This window comes from Mesoplodon bidens (genome assembly GCF_964165515.1).
Source record: "Mesoplodon bidens genome assembly, chromosome: X".
Classification (NCBI taxonomy): Eukaryota; Metazoa; Chordata; class Mammalia; order Artiodactyla; family Ziphiidae; genus Mesoplodon; species Mesoplodon bidens.
In genome coordinates, this window is record NC_138163.1 from 124,230,856 (window position 1) to 124,250,095 (window position 19,240).

The 19,240-nt window shown below is 46.1% G+C and overlaps 1 protein-coding gene across 7 annotated transcripts in view; it reads left to right on the forward strand.

The window, feature by feature from the left end:
• SH3KBP1 (SH3 domain containing kinase binding protein 1) overlaps positions 1–19,240 on the forward strand; it is a 347,088-nt gene that overhangs the window by 279,975 nt on the left and 47,873 nt on the right. For all 7 annotated transcript variants that reach the window (XM_081222849.1, XM_081222844.1, XM_081222847.1 and 4 more), the window contains 3 exons: positions 10,861–10,912; positions 13,391–13,471; positions 16,052–16,211. In XM_081222849.1, the coding sequence (XP_081078975.1) occupies positions 10,861–10,912; positions 13,391–13,471; positions 16,052–16,211 (293 nt within the window). The remainder of the gene's footprint in view (positions 1–10,860; positions 10,913–13,390; positions 13,472–16,051; positions 16,212–19,240) is intronic.

Here is a 19,240-nt window from a genome sequence, read left to right on the forward strand (position 1 = left end):
ACATCCAAAGCATTTGGATACCAAGACCTTCATGGTGATGCCTCTCCCTTTGGCCAAGGCATCTTAGCAAGCACGCCCTCCTACCAGACATTTGCTGCCTTCTTGGCCCTGATGGAAGTAGTATGATTTTGAAGGCTGAGGTAAAATCTGGATAATTCTTTTAACAAATGGGCAAAGCCTGTGGTTGCCTACGTTGTAGCACCCTGCCTTCTAGTCCCCAGCCATATTTCAGGGGGGCAATAAATCCACTCAAGTGAGAGAGACTCCATGGCATACTCTTCTAGAAGCTCTGCTCTGTTACATGAGGTATTACAGGAGGACTCACGCTGAGAGAGTGAAGTTGTCAGTGATGAGTGGACTCGTCTTGGTTTGCTCACTGAGGCATGCATGCTCTTTGGGGCCCATGGGCATCTTTCCCACCCCAGACAAGCAACCACCATCTCTTTGGTAGGTCTTTTAACCTTGTTCCTAAGAAGCAGAAAACTTAGTTTTAGGGAAACAGTAGTTATACCTGTCATACAAAGTAATACCTACAGCTGAGAAGCGACTGTATAATGTGACGTTCAGCTTTTAGCAGATTCAAAGTACTATATCCTTTTCATCCCCTCTGGCCTATAAAACCCGCCAACCAGCTTTGCATTGGTTGTTACACCAGCCTTTAGAACTGCACCTGGAGTGTTGGTGAGTTCGTGACAGCATGACTGGAGACAGGGCTGTTGTGTGCTGAGTTGACTGTGTAAAGATGATTAGAATCATTAACACAAATGCACTATGTGAATGACAGAGTCTGAAACATTATTCTGCCATCAGTGTCAGCAGATGTCATCTTGTCTTGCCAGTAGCTGGGGTTGCAGTCATTCATCCAGAAAAGAGGACGATGTGTGATGATTAGGGTAGACAGGAGCAAACAGCATTATTCAATGGCAGACCTCTTGAATCAGTAGGCGTCACCGAAGCATTCTGACAAGGCAGGTGTATTCTCTGCTCCGGTGCAGATTCAGGTGGTCACTACAGGGCCTTTTGGAACTCCGCGAGGTCTTTCTTTCAGAGGGTACTCAGCACATTCTCTCTCACCGGGGTAGTAAAGGCTTTGGGGCTTTTCCCCAAGATATTCCCAGAGAGCACCGGTCGATCTCTTGGTGCACATTTTAGAGCAATTATATAAGCTATTTATGTGAGAACCTAGATTCAGTGGCTGCCTGTTTATTTTGAGCCTCGACAGTAAAATTGAATATTAGGATGGAAAGATTAAATATTCTGAGAGCTCTGATGAAGCGACGTGCATGCTTTGTTGTCAGGACTGAAGGAAAGCAGGGAACTTGGACTCTGAACTGCAGAAACAACATCTTCCTGTCATTAAAAAAAAATAGAACAGGTATCCTGAAAGATGATGTTTCTGAAAGATAGTGTTTTAAGAAAGTCTCAGGATCCAGTTCTTTTAAAAGAAAGTGTTCAAATCACCAGAAAATGGTACTGTTCTTGCATGCACTGATTTGAGGGGCTCTTGTGAGCTTGTGCCATGTTGAAAACCAGGGCATTGCTGAGATTCCCAGAGGCGTTTCCCCAGTGAATGCTCTACAGTGGAGGGTCTGCCTCTCGGCCTCAGGGATACAGAACCCTGCCCTCAAAGACTTCTAAGGATGCCTGTAACTGTGATGCAGGCTCACATTTGCAAACCCACAGAGACTTACCCGGGGAGCAGACTGGCAGCTTACTAATCACAACAGGAACTGAAATGTCAGCCCGTCTGAAGCACATAGGTCTGCCTGCCCTGGGCATTTGCTCCCTCTCAGCCTGATTCCTTAAAAGCCAGATTCTATAGGAAACCACATTTACCTGGTGACTTCCGGGAGAGCAAGGAATGAAAAGAAGAGGAGCTAGTTATTTTCACGAAGGGTCTTGCATGTACAACTTGAGGCCCCCTCGGGCACCAGGGGGAAGAGGGAGTCAAGGGAACTGTATCTTGGGTTCACCTAAGCCCAGAGAATGCTGGCAAGAGCCCCACACCTGTGACCTCAGCAACTCTCCATTTTTCTTGGTTTTCATGGCTGATCAGCCCCTTGCCATCCATTGTCCATCTCCAGACATATCGCGGTTCAATCAAGTAGATTTCCCACATTCTCCATTACAGTGGAGTGCCAACCTTAAGATCGTTCGGCGGGAGTTTTGTGCGTTCCAAACTTTTATAGGAAAGGATGTATCTTTTTTTTTGACATTTATCATGGTCTATTTTATTTTTTAATACATGTTTGCTTTTTTTAACATCTTTATTGGAATATAATTTTTTTACAATGGTGTGTTCGTTTCTGCTGTGTAACAAAGTGAATCAGCTGTACATATACAGATATCCCCATATCTCCTACCTCTTGCGTCTCCCTTCCACCCTCCCTATCCCACCCCTCTAGGTGGTCACAAAGCACCGAGCTGATCTCCCTGTGCTATGTGGCTGCTTCCCACTAGCTATCTATTCTACATTTGGTAGTATATATATGTCCATGCCACTCTCTCACTTTGTCCCAGCTTACCCTTCCCCCTCCCCATATCCCCAAGTCCATTCTCTAGTAGGTCTGTGTCTTTATTCCCATCTTGCCCCTAGGTTCTTCATGACCTTTTTTTTTTTTTAGATTCCATATATATGTGTTAGTATGCGGTATTTGTTTTTCTCTTTGTGACTTACTTCACTCTGTATGACAGACTCTAGGTCCATCCATCTCACTACAAATAACTCAATTTCATTTCTGTTTATGGCTGAGTAATATTCCATTGTATATATGTGCCACATCTTCTTTATCCATTCATCTGTTGATGGACACTTAGGTTGCTTCCATGTCCTGGCTATTGTCAATAGAGCTGCAATGAACATTGTGGTACATGACTCTTTTTGAATTATGGTTTTCTCAGGGTATATGCCCAGTAGTGGGATTGCTAGGTCGTATGGTAGTTCTATTTTTAGTTTCTTAAGGAACCTCCATACTGTTCCCCATAGTGGCTGTATCAATTTGCATTCCCACCAACAGTGCAAGAGGGTTCCCTTTTCTCCACACCCTCTCCAGCATTTATTGTTTGTAGATTTTTTGATGATGGCCATTCTGACTGGTGTGAGGTGATACCTCATTGTAGTTTTGATTTGCATTTCTCTAATGATTAGTGATGTTGAGCATCCTTTCATGTGTTTGTTGGCAGTCTGTATATCTTCTTTGGAGAAATGTCTGTTTAGGTCTTCTGCCCATTTTTGGATTGGGTTCTTTGTCTTTTTGATATTGAGCTGCATGAGCTGCTTGTAAATTTTGGAGATTAATCCTTTGTCATTTGCTTTGCTTGCAAATATTTTCTCCCATTCTGAGGGTTGTCTTTTCGTCTTGTTTATGGTTTGCTTTGCTGTGCAAAAGCTTTGAAGTTTCATTAGGTCCCTTTTGTTTATTTTTATTTTTATTTCCATTTCTCTAGGAGGTGGGTCAAAAAGGATCTTGCTGTGATTTATGTCATGGAGTGTTCTGCCCATGTTTTCCTCTAAGAGTTTGATAGTGTCTGGCCTTACGTTTAGGTCTTTAATCCACTTTGAGTTTGTTTTTGTGTATGGTGTTAGGGAGTGTTCTAGTTTCATTCTTTTACATGTAGCTGTCCAGTTTTCCCAGTACCACTTATTGAAGAGGCTGTCTTTTCTCCATTGTATATTCTTGCCTCATTTATCAAAGATAAGGTGACCATATATGTGTGGGTTTATCTCCTGGCTTTCTATCCTATTCCACTGATCCATATTTCTGTTTTTGTGCAAGTACCATACTGTCTTGATTACTGTAGCTTTGCAGTATAGTCTGAAGTCTGGGAGCCTGATTCCTCCAGCTCCTTTTTTCTTTCTCAAGATTGCTTTGGCTATTCGGGGTCTTTTGTGTTTCCATAAAAATTGTGAAATTTTTTGTTCTAGTTCTGTGGAAAATGTTATTGGTAGTTTGATAGGGATTGCATTGAATCTGTAGATTGCTTTGGGTAGTAAAGTCATTTTCACAGTGTTGATTCTTCCAATCCAAGAACATGGTATATCTCTCCATCTGTTTGTATCATCTTTAATTTCTTTCATCAGTGTCTTCTAGTTTTCTGCATGCAGGTCTTTTGTCTGCTTAGGTAGGTATTCCTAGGTATTTTATTCTTTTTGTTGCCGTGGTAAATGGGAGTGTTTCCTTAATTTCTCTTTCAGATCTTTCATCATTAATGTATAGGAATGCAAGAGATTTCTGTGTATTAATTTTGTATTCTGCTACATTACCAAATTCCTTGATTAGTTCTAGTAGTTTTCTGGTAGCATCTTTAGGATTCTCTACGTATAGTATCATGTCATCTGCAAACAGTGACAGTTTTACCTCTTTTCCAATTTGGATTCCTTTCATTTCTTTTTCTTCTCTGATTGCTGTGGCTAAGACTTCTAAAACTATGTTGAATAATAAGGGTGAGAGTGGGCAACCCGGTCTTGTTCCTGATCTCAGTGGAAATGGTTTCAGTTTTTCACCATTGAGAATGATGTTGGCTCTGGGTTTGTCATATATGGCCTTTATTATGTTGAGGTAAGTTACCTCTTTGCCTAGGAAAGGATGTCTCTTGCTTGCTTCCCATAATGGCTAATCCACTGTAGGTGAATTTTGCTGGTTTAACTCAGACCACATTCTCTTTACTAAGTTCTAAGGAGGCCCCTTACCTTAGCCCCCATCATCGGACAACCCAGTTATAGCACTGTCCTCGGCCAAAATTTTCTTTATTCCTAGTCACGTCCTTCAGCCTTTTGAGAACCACTCTTCTTTCTCATTTTTGAAGATGCCCAATGAATTATTTCCCTGTTTTTAGTCTTCCAAAAAGGAACAAATTTGTGCTTATAATAAGCAACATTATGAATAAAACTCACCTTTGGCATTATTTGTCTGTACATTTAATTTTCTGGGTAATTTCACCTGCAGAGATGGGGATTGTCAAGGTGTTGATATTGCCCAAGTATGGCCTAATGACAGAGCCCCAGCTGAGTTTCCCTGACACGGCCTGGATGGCACTCCTTCTCCCTTCTCTATTGGTACTTATAGCCTTTACTCTCCCAACTGAGCACCTCATTCAATATACTCTTGCCTGAAGTGATTCTCTCTCATCATGCCATCTGAACTGTAATCTCTTTGAAGGCAGACCTGCGTCCCAAGCTTTTCCTTCATAGGGTCTAACAGTGTGTGTCTTAGTTCAGGCTGGTATAACGGAATACCATAGAGTAGATGGCTTATAAACAACAGAAATTTCTCACACTTCTGGAGGCTAAGAAGTCCAAGATTTGGCATCTAGTGAGGGCTCACTTCCTGGTTCATAGATAGCTGTCTTCTTGCTGTGTCCTGGAGGTAAGGGAACTCTCTGGGGTCTACTTTATAAGGGCACTAATCTCATTCATGAGAGCTCCACCCTCATGACCAAATCTCTTCCTAAAGGCCCCATCTCCAAACACCACCACATTGGGGATTAGGTTTCAACCTAAGAATTTTGTGTTCATTCAGTGGACAAATATTCAGTCCTTAGCAGCATGCTTGGTATATGGTTGGCACTCAGGAATCCCTTGTCCTTTGGTCGTTTGGTGACAAGGTGTACCTTCCTTTCCTTCTCTCCCTCCCCTCTTACTAGCTGCTCACTCCTGTGATAGTACGAAAGAGGAGCAAGAGTAGAGGGAGGGGCAGAAAGAAGCCAGATTCCTTGTCAGATTTGTCTTCCCAGACAAAGGGGGGCCCAGATCCATCCATCTGGGTGTGAGGTCTGGGCATGGAGTCGAGGCACCACTTTCAGGGTGGGGTAGATGGCGTGAAGAGGTAAGCCAAGGGAGTGAACTGAGAGAGCATCTTAGAGAGAAACCGAACACCAAAGCCTGGGTGACCACCCAACAGGCCGGCAGTCCAGATGGGTCCAGCCAAGAGGGAGACAATGCATGTAGGCCACCAGCCCGGAGGCCAAGGAGAGGAAGAGAGAGAGACCCTGCCAAGAGCAGGTTTTTTGGTAGCCCCCTGTGATCTCCTGTGCTGGGGACTCTGTAGGGTGCAGAGGGGCATAGCCCCAGACGCACTCTTCAAGTGTGCTGCCAGTCCACCAGGGACAGGAGAGAAAAGGGCAGAGTGGAGGCCCCTATGTGTTTCTAGAGCCATGAGGGGTACCCTGGTCAGGAACTGTCTGTTTGTGTCCCCTGTCCGGCCTCACACAGAGACACCTCCAGAGAACTTAGCTAGATGCCTGGAGGAGGGCTTCCCAAGACTCAAAATCAAGCTGAAAATTGCTTCCAGAACCTTACCGTGTTCCTCTCACAAAGCCCCCTGAAGGGTACCCAGCCATGAGGAGTCTGCTCCTCTGGTTATTTTCAACAAGTCACATGTCTGGGCCCAGAGCTCTGAAGGCAAACTGGCTTGAGAGGTCAAGTGGCAAATCGTAATTCCTGCCAGGGAGGACAGTTGAGCCAGCTGACGTGCTCCTTCACTTGGGGCTGACCAGACTTGCCAGACAAAGGGCAGAATCAATTATGAAATCCTTTAGCAGGAAGCAAAACCTGCCTTCCTGCTGTCTTCACTCCAGAACATTCAGATCTATTTCCTTCCCGGTAATAACGGTAAGAAATGAAATCTAGTTCATATATCCTTTGAAGGATGGTGTTTGCTTCTGTGTCCAAGCCAACAGATCTACGTGCAGGGAAATGCACATGCACGTGCACCCAGGCCTGTGTGCCCCGCACGTGTGAAGACCATGGAAGGCATTCTGCTCTCCCAGAAATCAGAAAACGTTCGCCCATTGACTTTCTTAAGAACATTTTCATGTTGGCTCTTTTTTAATGATTTGCCAGTCTGGACACTGAGAGATGTGAGTTCTGGGCCCATTTTAGCTCCAACCTAGCTGTTAACATGGCCCCTCTAGGCCTCAGTCTTCTCAACTTAAAGGGGACCCTCTGATCACTCAGAGCTCTGACGTCCTCTGTTCTTAGCGCTGACCTGCCAGTTGAGCAGGATGACGCCACCTGGGCCTGGAGCTGGAGTGTTTTATTTTCACTGTGGAGGGAGGAGAATAAATAGAACAAGTGCCTCTAAAAAATTCATGACTTATAAAAAGAAACGAAATTGAGTTATTTGTAGTGAGGTGGATGGACCTAGAGTCTGTCATACAGAGTGACGTAAGTCAGAAAGAGAAAAACAAATACCATATGCTAACGCATACATATGGAATCTAAAAAAAGAAAAAAAGGTCATGAAGAACCTAGGGGCAAGATGGGAATAAAGACACAGACCTACTAGAGAATGGACTTGAGGATACGGGGAGGGGGAAGGGTAAGCTGGGGCGAAGTGAGAGAGCGGCATGGACATATATACACTACCAAACGTAAGGTAGATAGCTAGTGGGAAGCAGCCGCATAGCACAGGGAGATCAGCTCGGTGCTTTGTGACCGCCTAGAGTGGTGGGATATGGAGGGTGGGAGGGAGACGCAAGAGGGAGGAGATATGGGGATATACGTATATGTATAGCTGATTCACTTTGTTATACAGCAGAAACTAACACACCATTGTAAAACAATTATACTCCAATAAAGATGTTAAAAAAAATTTGTGACTTAAAATACTTGACTGAGTTGAAAGGACGTTTCTGTCTGCGCACCTGCAGGAGCTAGTTAATGCTGGTAAATTCAACAGAGAAAGCGTTGACCTACTACTTAACCTGGAAAATCAGTTACGTGATGTGCTTATGTCTTTTGTTTGAGAATCATGAACTCCCGTGATGGATCTTCTACTGCCACATTTTTGCTACCGGTTTACCCACTCTGCCTTCTCAGTTCTCACTGCCCTGTCTTCCTGTGGCATTAAAAGAAAAAACAAATCAGGGGAATTCCCTGGTCCAATGGTTAGAACTCGGTGCTCTCACTGCCGGGGCCCAGGTTCGATACCTGGTTGGGGAACTAAGATCCCGTGAGCTGCGAGGCACGGCCAAAAAAATGAAAAAGAAAAAGAAAAGAAAAAAGATCATTGTCAGCTCATGTGAATACTTTATGAATCGTTTGTGGAGCGGTCTAGAGCTACAGGGAACCCTGACCCTGGTGTTTGTTCCGAATTATCTTAAAAGACATGTCCTTTGAAAAATGTGGCATCATTTCTCATCTAAGGAGGCAGGAAGGCTAAGTTTGATGAAATCAGGGCCAAAGTCAGTCAAGGAAAAAAAAAAAAGCAGGACAACTTGTAAACCTCCTCTACTACTAAGCAAAGCAGGCACCTGGCCAGCGTTGATCAGGCCTGGTGAATGCAAGACAGACAGCTCGCAAACTGCTGCTTCCCTTCCAAACTGCCCCACCTGCCTCCGCAGCTGCTAGGGCTCCCGACACAGCCTCACACCCCTGCCTGCTTCCTCCGCCCTCCGAGCAGGCACTTGGCATGACCACGCTCTCCACACGCTGTTGGGGAGCACAGTACTTCCCGTCCCCTCTCTCGGTGCCCCTCCGCCCTGCCCTGTTGCATTTCGTGTATTACATGCCAAATCTGACACAACACTAAGGGTTTTTTTTTTTCTTTGCACAGTAATCTTGGAAAATATGATGACTTGTAATTGTCTTTTTTTTATTTGAGGCCCTGTGGTTTGAGGCAAGGTCGCTGGGGGAACGGCCTCAGTAAGAGGAGGCTCATGTGAAATTGGTTAGAAAAATGTTCCAACAACTGAGAGTGAGGAAGCCATCCAGGGGGTGGGCATTGCTGGGGCTGAGCTGGGAAGAATTAGGCCACGGGGTGTTGGCAGTTTCCTGTGTAAGAAATTACTCTGATCCAGAGGTAAAGGAAGGTTAATTGGCAGAGTTTCAACTTCATTAGGTAAACACACATCTGTCCCCAGTCTAATTTCTACAAAGACAGAGAAGAGAGGAAGGAAAAGGGAGTCAGGGTAGAGAGCTGGAAGGGGCTGGCAACAGGGGAAGAGTCGTAAGCTCTGGGTGGAGGGCCTGTACCCATGCGGAGGTGGCCCTTGGAGCATCCTTCTTTCTTTTTTTTTTTTTATAATGAAGTTTGGATGCATATAGACAGTACAGAAAAATATTAAGAAGGAAACACATATGCACTCATAATCCTACAAGAGATCAGCACTATAAATTTCTTTCTTTCCAGTCTTTTCCCCTTTCTGAATATATTGTAACATGGCTGAGCTCATACTGTAGCTGCAATTCAATACCCTTTTTTCTTCCCCTTAATGTTGACATACTACAGTTTCTTGTGCTTTTGTAAACTCTGTGTGGTTTATGGCCGTGAGATGGTTTGTCTTGTGGATGCCCTCTGGCAGGATGGCCCCTTCACAGTGGTTAAGAGCATTCCTGTGGGGCAGATAGCCCTGGACTGCACTCTTGGCCCCCTGCCCCGTTTACTAGCCTGGTGACTTGGGGAAATGACTTCATCTCTTGAAGCCCCAATTATTTCATCTGCAAAATGGGCATAATAATATCACTCCTTATAGAGTTGTCACGAGGATTGGGCAAGGCAGTGCTTACTGACTCCCTCTGTGAAACCGCCTCCTCCTAAGAGGGAAGTAATATTATCGTTTTACAGATGAGAAATTTCATCTAGATGAGGTCACTTGCCCAGGGTCCACTGCTAAAAACGGAAAGAGCCGGGATGTGTAACGGCAGCCACATTCTGAAGCCCCGCCTCTTGCCCACCATATTATACCCTTACTTGGGGTCACTTGGCCAAATCACCCAGCTAGTAAAGAGAAGAGTTGAAATGTCAAGTCCAGAGCCTACGTGCTGTGATGCTCCCTGAGACAGTTCTTTGTGGGTCTCGTATTCTGTGGGTTTTACTTAAAACCGTTTCTTCCTGTGTCCTGGTGCTGCATCAGGCACCGGGAGACACTGGTGGGTCGGGCTGAGGATGGTCGGGTGCTTTGGCTGGTCACATCAGTACTTCTTCAGCATGCAGAAGAGAGTCCATGGAGCTTTTTTAAAGTCACAAGTATATGATACCCAGAGAGGGTCAGGACAGGTGTCAGCAGCAACATGGATCATATGCTCAAACCCTCCCCATTTCCATCTTTCCTTAATGATGTTGATGATGAGATGTTTCTCTCCTTGCCTTTGGTCCCCTTTTCCCCTGTGCAAGAATGGTGCCCAAGAACTGTGCCCTGGCTGGATTCTCGGCCCTAGGACATTTGCCAAGTCCAACCTGTCTCCCACCTACAGCGAATCCTGGGTGAGCAAGGAGATGCCATTGATTGCATCGCTGCCTCATCCCCTCCAGAATGATAGGGTGTGAGAGAAAAACAAATAGTGGCTGATATGCAAAGAAACTCCATTCCAGTTTCCAGGGTATGACTGGTCTGTGGGGGAACCTCACAAATGGCCTACCAGCCTTGGGGTGAAAAGGGGCAGAAAGCTTAGAACTCTACCCAGCCACAGGGGCCCCTCAGCCTGCATTTTGTTGCAGGTCCCACATCCAGAGCGGATGTAATTTAGAGCCATCCCAGTGACTCTTTCTGAATCGCTTGGTTATTCAGCAGATTAAATCTTAATTGCAAATGCGGTTTCAGCGTAGGAGTACCATTGTGCTTGCTGGTTTCAGGCCATTTTTGCTGAGCCGCGCTTTTCCAGAAGGCTGTTACAAATTTAGAAAGGGGGAAATGGTATTTCATTTGTCCATCAGAGCTTTGTTTTGCAGACTGAATTTATTTTAGTACTTGTTTAAAGGTGCCAAAACCTGACATCCCTGGAGAGAGAATTGCTCAATTTTTTTGGAGAGCTTCTCTGGACTGTCCAAACTACATCTAGAAAACACTGTCTATGGTCCTTATGTGAGAGGCCAGACCTGCCAACAATCTCATGTGGTATCATTTTGATTAATTTTTCAGAGACCCAAGAAGCCACCTCCTCCATCGGCTCCCGTCATCAAGCAAGGGGCAGGTAATATACCTTTCACTTCCGTCAACACACTGTCTTTCTCTTACTGTTTTCCCTAACAAAGAAACATATCATTAAAATGTATCCCTGATATAGCCTCCCAAAGAGAATGACCAGAAAGACTTTGTTTCAGAATAAACCAGTTTTGTTTGCTTTGTTTTTATTTTTATTTTTTTTAATAAACCCCTTTTGTGGAGAAAGGAACTGGTTGTCTGCTTTGCCTGTGCCTGCCCGTCGAGGGTCAGCCTGGGGAGAGCTGCTTCCCGTGGGTCACAGCTTCACTGGGCATGTATAGCAGTGCTGAATTTTCGATTTCTGTCCCGGGTGGTTAACCAAAATTTGTACTTACTTCACTTGCCCCCAGCAACAAAAGATGTTTTTCTAGCAATACTTTCCCTCCCTCATGATGCTTTTCTCATCTGGAAAAGAATCCAATTAATTCACTTTTTCTGTGTGGCTCAGATGTTAAGGTTGAATACTATAGGAAGACTTGATGCCGTTGGACACTTGGTAACTCATTGTACACTGGCGTCTCATACATAAAGATGAGCATTCCTAGTTCCCTATAGAACTCCTCTTTATCATTGTTAAAACAAATTTTAGGGAGAAACTCCTCCGTGAATAACTAGTTAAGTGGCATTTAAAAAAATTAACAACTAAAACTGAAGAAGAGTAGGGGTATGTTTAATTCTACACATGCATAGTTATGATATTTCTGTAGCATTTAAAGTATGAATACATTTCCAGATTGGTTTATTCAACAGATTTATTAGGAGTGATTTTTTCCCGTTCTTTTGGCCCACCAAGTTGGGGGGAAAAATCAGCCTGACCTCACATTCCTTTCCCATTCCCTTCAGCATAGTTGAGAATTACAGAGATTAAGCCCCCAAATGGGATGTTAATTACATCTCCTGCTCAGCCCCCATCCTTGTTTGTGTTGAGCAGTTTAACTTTGCCACCTAGTGGTTCTGACTGGATAAATATTTTATTTTGCTGAAATTAAAACAGACTATTGATTTGCTTTTTTTCTGAAGATCCTTTTCCATAGAAGCCTTGGTGACAGGTTAGAGACCAAGGAGGTGAGTTGAGTGGTCCCAGGCTCAGGTGGCCTAGAATGTAACTAGGGTTGGATTCTTCATGGTAGTAGGACTGTTGGTTCCTCCTGTGTCTCTAGGAATGGTACTGAAATTCTTCATTAGCATTAGGAGACCGGATCGTAGCATGGTAGGCAAATTGTTATCCTTTTAAGACAATTTGAAAAGGTTGTGCTGGATCTCTAGGGGCAAAGCATGATGGCATTTAATCTTCCTAGATTCCTACTACTGCTCGCTTATCCTGCTGTATCACCTTGGGAACTGCTTTGTAATGGGGAGGTAGATATTCCTGTTTTCCTTGTGTTTGGTTATTTGACGAAAAAAAAATCAGATACAGAATTGATAGAAATCAGATACAGTGTTTAACTTGTAGTGAGTCGTTAAAGAGTTAAGGTAAAGTGTGTGTTCAGTGGATTTTATTTTAAGTTCTTTTGCCTTCTGATGCTGTGTAATTGAGATTTTAGTACCAAGCACACATCCATAAGGTTGGTCATATAAGGAGTTTGTCAAGCACTCAACCAACCGAGTCCATAAATCAGAGGAGTACTTGTGATGCGTTTCATGCTTTAGCTATTTTCCAAGTACTCTTACGGACCTGAGGCCGCTGACACTGATGAAGTTCCCTGGTGTGGGAAGCAGCTGTGGTCCAGGCGTGTGAAGAGGAAGGGTGAATTGGCACATTTGGGAAAATGTAATACGTGAGGGATTCAGATGCAAAAGACCTAGGGAGAACCACCGTATCTTCTCTGTACACTCCTCCACTTAAAAATGTGTCTAAGAGGTAACAAACTACCAGTTATAAAATAAATAAGTCACAGGGATGTAATGTACAGCATGGGGAATATAGTCAATAATATTTTAATAACTTTGTGTGGTGTGTAATGTATAAAAATATTGAATGACTGTGTTGTACACTTGAAACTAATATAATATTTTAAGTCAACTAAACTTCAATTTTAAAAAATACACGTTCTAGTTACTATTGCTGCATAACAAACCACTCCAAATTTGGTGGCATAAAACAGCAATCTTCTTATGCCTGTGGATTTGTTTATTTATTTATATACATTCCCCACCCACACCAAGTGGTCTCCTGTGGTCTTCCTTACTTTGATGCGTAAGGAAGTCAGATTTAAATATCAATAAATATTAGTGGTGTTCTTGTAAATGAAGGATGCACAGGCAGGCAAACTTAATGACATGTGCCAGAAATGGCTTCTGCTCCGTTTCTAAGCAGCTTGTGTTTGCCAGATAACACCAGCACTCAGCTTAGGAAAGAAAAAAACCTATTGACTTTGCTGTACCTGATAAATATTTAAAATGCTAGTGCATCTAATAAATGGATGGGGGAAACATTTCCTAATCGTTGCCATCCTTTCCCCGCCAGGTACCACTGAAAGAAAACATGAAATTAAAAAGATACCTCCTGAAAGGCCAGAAACGCTTCCAAATAGAACAGAAGAAAAAGGTATGAGATCAGGTCTTCGTTGGCACTTCTAGAACGGCCAGAGACAGAGCTGTGTGTCACAGGGCTAGTCCCTGTTACCCACAGAATTTGCTTTTTCTTTGGAATATGGTGATTATGGTTTTGTTTTGATTGCTTTTAAATTTCCTGTTTCTAAAGAAATAGGAGAGAGGGTTATGTGGTGCTTCTTTGGGCCGGCATTTCTCATCCAATGAAAAACAACCAGCCTAGTCACTTAACACACTGGGGCTCTTCCATCCCAGTCTTCCTGCCATCACCGCCCTCCCCACACCAGCAGCATCCTGAAGTCCGCATGCTGACTGTAAGTTCCTAGAGGGCCCCGCTGTACTGGCCACGGTTCCCAGCCAGCCTCGTGCCCCAGGTGCTCATTAACTGCTGATGGGTGGGTGTGGCTTAGAGAAATTCCCATCCAGACAAATGAAAGCTGTCAGTCACTGCTGGGCCTTTGACTCTGGCTACTATATTGCAGACACATGTCCTCAGTCAGGAATGTTGAGGGAGGGGGTGGCATGGCAAAACTGGGAGAAGCAGCCCAGTGCCCACAGTCCCCTTAATGGGGTCAAAAATGTCATTTTCAGGGAAGTACCGTAACCTGTATCACACAGTCAGTTTTATGAATGTGTTTGACTCCTATGGTCTGCGTGTCCCTCCCAGAGAAATCTGCATGCTGTGGAAGGACTCATTTTATTAGGTGTCTAAGGTTTGATGGATCACACATTTTACGGGGAAAGCGTTACGTTATTATTATGAACAGGAGGCAGAGAAAATTCCATCTCCAAAAGCAGTTATTTGTGAGTCACGAGGGAAATGCTGAATTAATGGATGTAATTATTTGGAGATGCTCCTGGGTGGCCTCATGAGACTTTGTGAAATTTAATATTTTGTATCAGCCTGCCAGAAGGTTTACCAACACTGCGAGTTCTTAGGAAGTTATACCTCTTTCTTTCACAGCGAACAGTTAAAACTTGAGTTGTGGAAGCTCCTTGTGAAGGCCAGGTCTGCGTCACAGATCGATGAAAAAATAGCTATTGAGTGTGTACCATACAAATAGTTCTTTGACAAAAGTGTGCGTGTTGTGACATAACCAAACACCGCCTCTGTCCTCACGGAAGACACATGGCTGGTTTGGGGCTCATAGCCAGGCTCTGTGATGAGGACACTGCCTGCTCTGTTCCATGCTGACAAGCATATGTACTCGGCTTACGTGTGAACAACCGCCCTAGTTGGTTGGCCAAGTGGCCACACACTTCTGCTTCCTTCCCCTCCCGTGATGCCTTGTTCTGTGCCGCAGTGGGTCAGGAGACAGAAGCAGCAGGGAAGACAGCAAACCAGCCCCACCTTGAGACTTGGCCTCCCTAGTAGGTGGGCATGAACCCTCTCTCCCATTCGTTCTGCAGGCTGCTGGAGCTCCCGTCCCTCCCAGGAGGCAGGAGGAATCCCCCCTCCTTTGTATTTTAGTGGAGCCCTTCCTCCTCTGGTGCCCCCTCTGGTCCCTGCAGACCAGTAAAAGAGTTCCTGGATGGAGCACGTTCCCTCATTGAAATCTTGTGGGGATAAGCACAGTGATGTCTGTACAATACCTGATGGGCTTTTTAAAGCTTTGCCAATCTGCCTGGTCACCCAAACGATGTGAGTTTGTGTTTGCAAGTAAAACGTGTTCACAGTTCCAGCTTCCAAGTGAGCACAGGGATGCTGCCTGTCCTCCAGTGGGCAGCTCCCTGAAGCTCTATCTTTACAGAGAAACATGGGGACATAAAACATGAAGCTGCCACCAAGCACTGCCCAGTATGGCACCAGATCTGGCTTTAACTTCTTTCTAATACCTCCGACACCCAAAACCCTCAGAGACCAAATATCTGTGAAGTCCCAGTTTACCTTCCGAGGTGAAACTGTGCACAGAAAGCGTCCAGAACTAATTGTTGGGTCCTGGTGCTTTACACAGGCTGACCTGGGAGACGTCAGGCCTCTTTCCTCCGCACACCCAACAGGTCCCGCTGGTCATTGACCAAAACCATCAGCCATTTACCGAGCACCTGCTCAGTGCCAGGCACCATGCGGGTTCTAGAGAGATGGCCAGACATGGGCCCTGCCCATGGGGGCTGACTGCCTGCAGGCCGTGCCAAGCATGCAGACACCCAGAAAGTACTCAAGTGGAGCCTGTTTATAAAGGGCTGTCCTTCACAGCTCAGGAGAGGGAGTAGGAAAGTCTGCCTCTGAGGGTGGGTCCAGCTGTTGAGAAGGGAACATGACCGTGTCACATTTCAGCCAGGCAGAATGTGAGTAGGCCCAGTGAAGTATGAGTAGGAGTTTTCCAAGGGTGGGCAATGGCCGGAAGGGCCCTCAGACAGAGGGACCAGCATGAGCAAAGGTGAGCAGTGGGCTGTGATTGTTTAGGGCTTTTTCTAACTTGACCAAGAAGAGATGATGCTCTTCGCCTTCCATCCTGACCTTGGCAAACAGCGTCAGTGATTTTTTTTAAGCAGAAAACAAGCAGTCTTCAGTACTGTCACTTACACTAGTTCTATCTGTCTTCTTTATGCTTCTTTAAACAATGACTTAAAGAAAGACCAGAGAGAGAGCCAAAACTGGATTTACAGAAGCCTTCTGTTCCTGCCATACCGCCCAAAAAGCCGCGGCCACCCAAGACCAATTCTCTCAGCAGACCAGGTGCGCTGCCCCCGAGGAGGCCGGAGCGACCAGCGGGTCCCCTGACCCATACCAGGTACTGCTCCGCTCTTGACGCTGGGGCGGGGGCGGGGGCAGGGCAGCCGCAGGACGCTGGACTCCAGCCACTTGGGTCCTTGCTCCATGCTCAGGCAGAAGCGGGTGTGAGGCTGGGGGGCGCAGCCTGGGTTTCAGGATTGGAGATGAGAATCCAGGTCCTGGCATCTAGGCCCTGCTCACGCGTGGGCATTTCCCCCTGTGCTTCCTTAGAGCAAGGCCAGCTGCCCTTACGACCGGAAGTGCGGGTGGCATGCCCGCCTTCACCCCTGGATGTCCTGCTGGCTTGGGTGCGTGCATCTCACTGGCAGCTCCATCCCCTGGCCCTCTCCCTGCTCTGGGGTGGCCCCCTCCACGCTCCCAGGCTCCCTCTGCTCTTGCCTGTGCAGCCCTATTGTGGGACCCAGGACCCAGTCTGGCAAATGTTGTCTTAGTGTCCATGTCCATGTCCATGTCCATGAACTATGAGACCCTCAAAGGCAAGGGGCATGCTTCGTTCAGGCACGAGTTCCGAGACGGGCCTGGCAAAACTCAAACTTGTTTACTGGCTGGCTGGACACCTGTGTTAGTGATATGGAATCAGAGTTGGACATTGTGCCTTCCAGACCTGAGATGCCCACCACAAGGGACAAGGAAGTGTCACGTTCTCTCCACAAGTTCATTGCTGGAACTTTCTACCGTTACATGCATATTATACGTGTTGATGTAATATACTGGAGCAAGTCGGTGGCCTAGAGGTCTTTACATGGACCTGTCAACACACAGTCACTCACTGAATTTTTGTTCTTCTGAGCTAAGTTTGCATGGTGAGAATCTCATGGGGCTTCAGTGTCCTCGTGCTAGAGTCAGGCAGGCTTCCAGGCTCATGTCACTGCCCCTCTCTCCTCACCTTCCCTGTCTGTACATTGTGTATGATCATGGAATGCATCTAAAAGGATGGAAGGGTATAATATCCGAGTATGTAGCCTCGGGCCTGTAAATCAACTTTACTTTCACTGTCTTATTTATGATTGTGTATCAAACTGGGTATACTGGAGTGAAACAAAAATAGCTCATTTACATTTTAGAAAAAAATTTTAAATCGTGGTAAAATACACATAACACAAAATTTTCTCAGGTATGTGAGCCCATTGGAGGAGCGGCTGGCTCACTTGTGTCATTCGGCAGGTGTCCCCCAAGATCCAATCAAACAACTGCTCCCCTATGATGGCCCCAGGGGAAACTAACGGGACCAGGGCCACTGTTGAGTGGGTCAGGCCCCTACGTGTTGTGTCCTCTTCTGCTGACGGACATGTGCACGATGAGGCCGCTTGCCAGCCCCAATGACCTTAGCAAGGGCCACTTCAGTAGCATTGGTCGGCCCAGAGCTTGCACTTCAGAAGGAAAAGGTTATGTAAACCTAAGTGCTTCCAAAGAGAATATGAGCTCCACAAACAGGGAGGAGGGAGCAGCAGGGGTCGTACATCGCTTTGTGGTGGGTGAAAGGAGAGCAGAAGCCACGCTCTGCCAAATTCTTATAGTCTTCCAGGGACCACAGGCATTTCGATGAAATCAGTAATGATTTCCAGAATATTCCTGCTGCTCTAATGATCCGATCCAAAGCGAAGTGTGGTTCCAATGGCTTCTGCGCCTTCAAAGGCTGCTCTCAGCCGTCTCGTTAGGAGATAGGTGCAGGCCTTGCGAGCCATCGATTAGACCTGCACGGGAGCAGGGAATGAATGATAACCTCCGACCCTCTGGGCTCACAGAAGCCCCATTTTCCTCCCGCCTCTGCTGAGCTCTTCCCCACCTCCAGCTCTGCCAAGATCCAGCTGTGGATCAGAAGGATGAGCCACCGAGGAAGATGCGTGAGAGGCGTTTGTACAGAAGCCAGTGGGAAGCGTAACTGTTCTTTACATTGTGTGTGGCATCTGAGCAGCCTGGGAGAGGGTGGGCAGTCCCTGACCTCCCAAGCTCCCAGGGCACTGGTTTGCAGAAAGGAGGGAGTGAGAGGCAAGCCCCAGGCTTCCTTCCTGCCAATCCCTGGAAGTGGCAGACCCGGGCAAGGCTGGGAGCATTTGAGGAGCCGGTACCTGCTCTGACCGCTTGCACAGCCAGTTGAAGGGAGGACGGTGCCTGCTCTAACTTGGTGGTTCTCAAGCTTGAGCATGCATCGGCGTCACCTGGACATCATATTCAAACACATTGCTGGGTCCCACCCCCACGGTCGTTGATCCGGTAGGTCTGGGATAGGTCTGGGAATTGATGCTGCCGGTCCACATCCATGCTGTGAGAATCTCAGGTTTTTGACAGTGCCACCCTCCTTCCCTGGCTGCCTCTCATGCATCCGTTAGTGCTGCCCGACTTAAGTGCCCAGTTAGCACGCCCCTCTCCTGGAAGCCTTCCCTTACCTCTCACGATTGCTCTCTCCTCCAAACGCCTGACACCCCGTGTTTAGCCTGGTGCGGGGCCCCATGCTGTGCCACTTGGGATGCTCACACCCCCGGACTCCTTTACCAGATTTAAAGCAGATCAAGAGTGTGTTTTGTCATCTCCACATGGTTTACGGGGTTGAGCATATGGTAGTGGCTCATTTAATACACTTGTTGAATGCCGTGGTTCCTAAAAAGGGGGGGAGGTGCCAGTGCTTACATTTTGTTCACTTTTGCTCTCCTGTCATCCTTCCCAGCCCCTGTACAAGCTCTGTAGCATGTGCGTCTTATGTTCTAAGTCACCTAGTGTGCCATGGATTTCAACATAAAAAAATGTAAGAAGATCGAAGAAAGGCTTGCTGTTTCTCAGTATCTCACGCATTTCATATTTTTTGCTAAGCAGTTACATCGGACAACCAACCCGTGTACTGGTTTATGAACTTGTTTTGTTCCGCCAAGGTAGTTGAGGTAGGAATGTTAACGTCAAACAGTTTTGTGTCGGTAGTCCTCCAAGAAGGGGTATTGTCTGCTGTGCAAACCCGAATCCTTGCCAGGATTTACCTGACTGGATGGGTAGATGGGCGGATGGATAGACGGATGGTCCGAACACATGGACGCT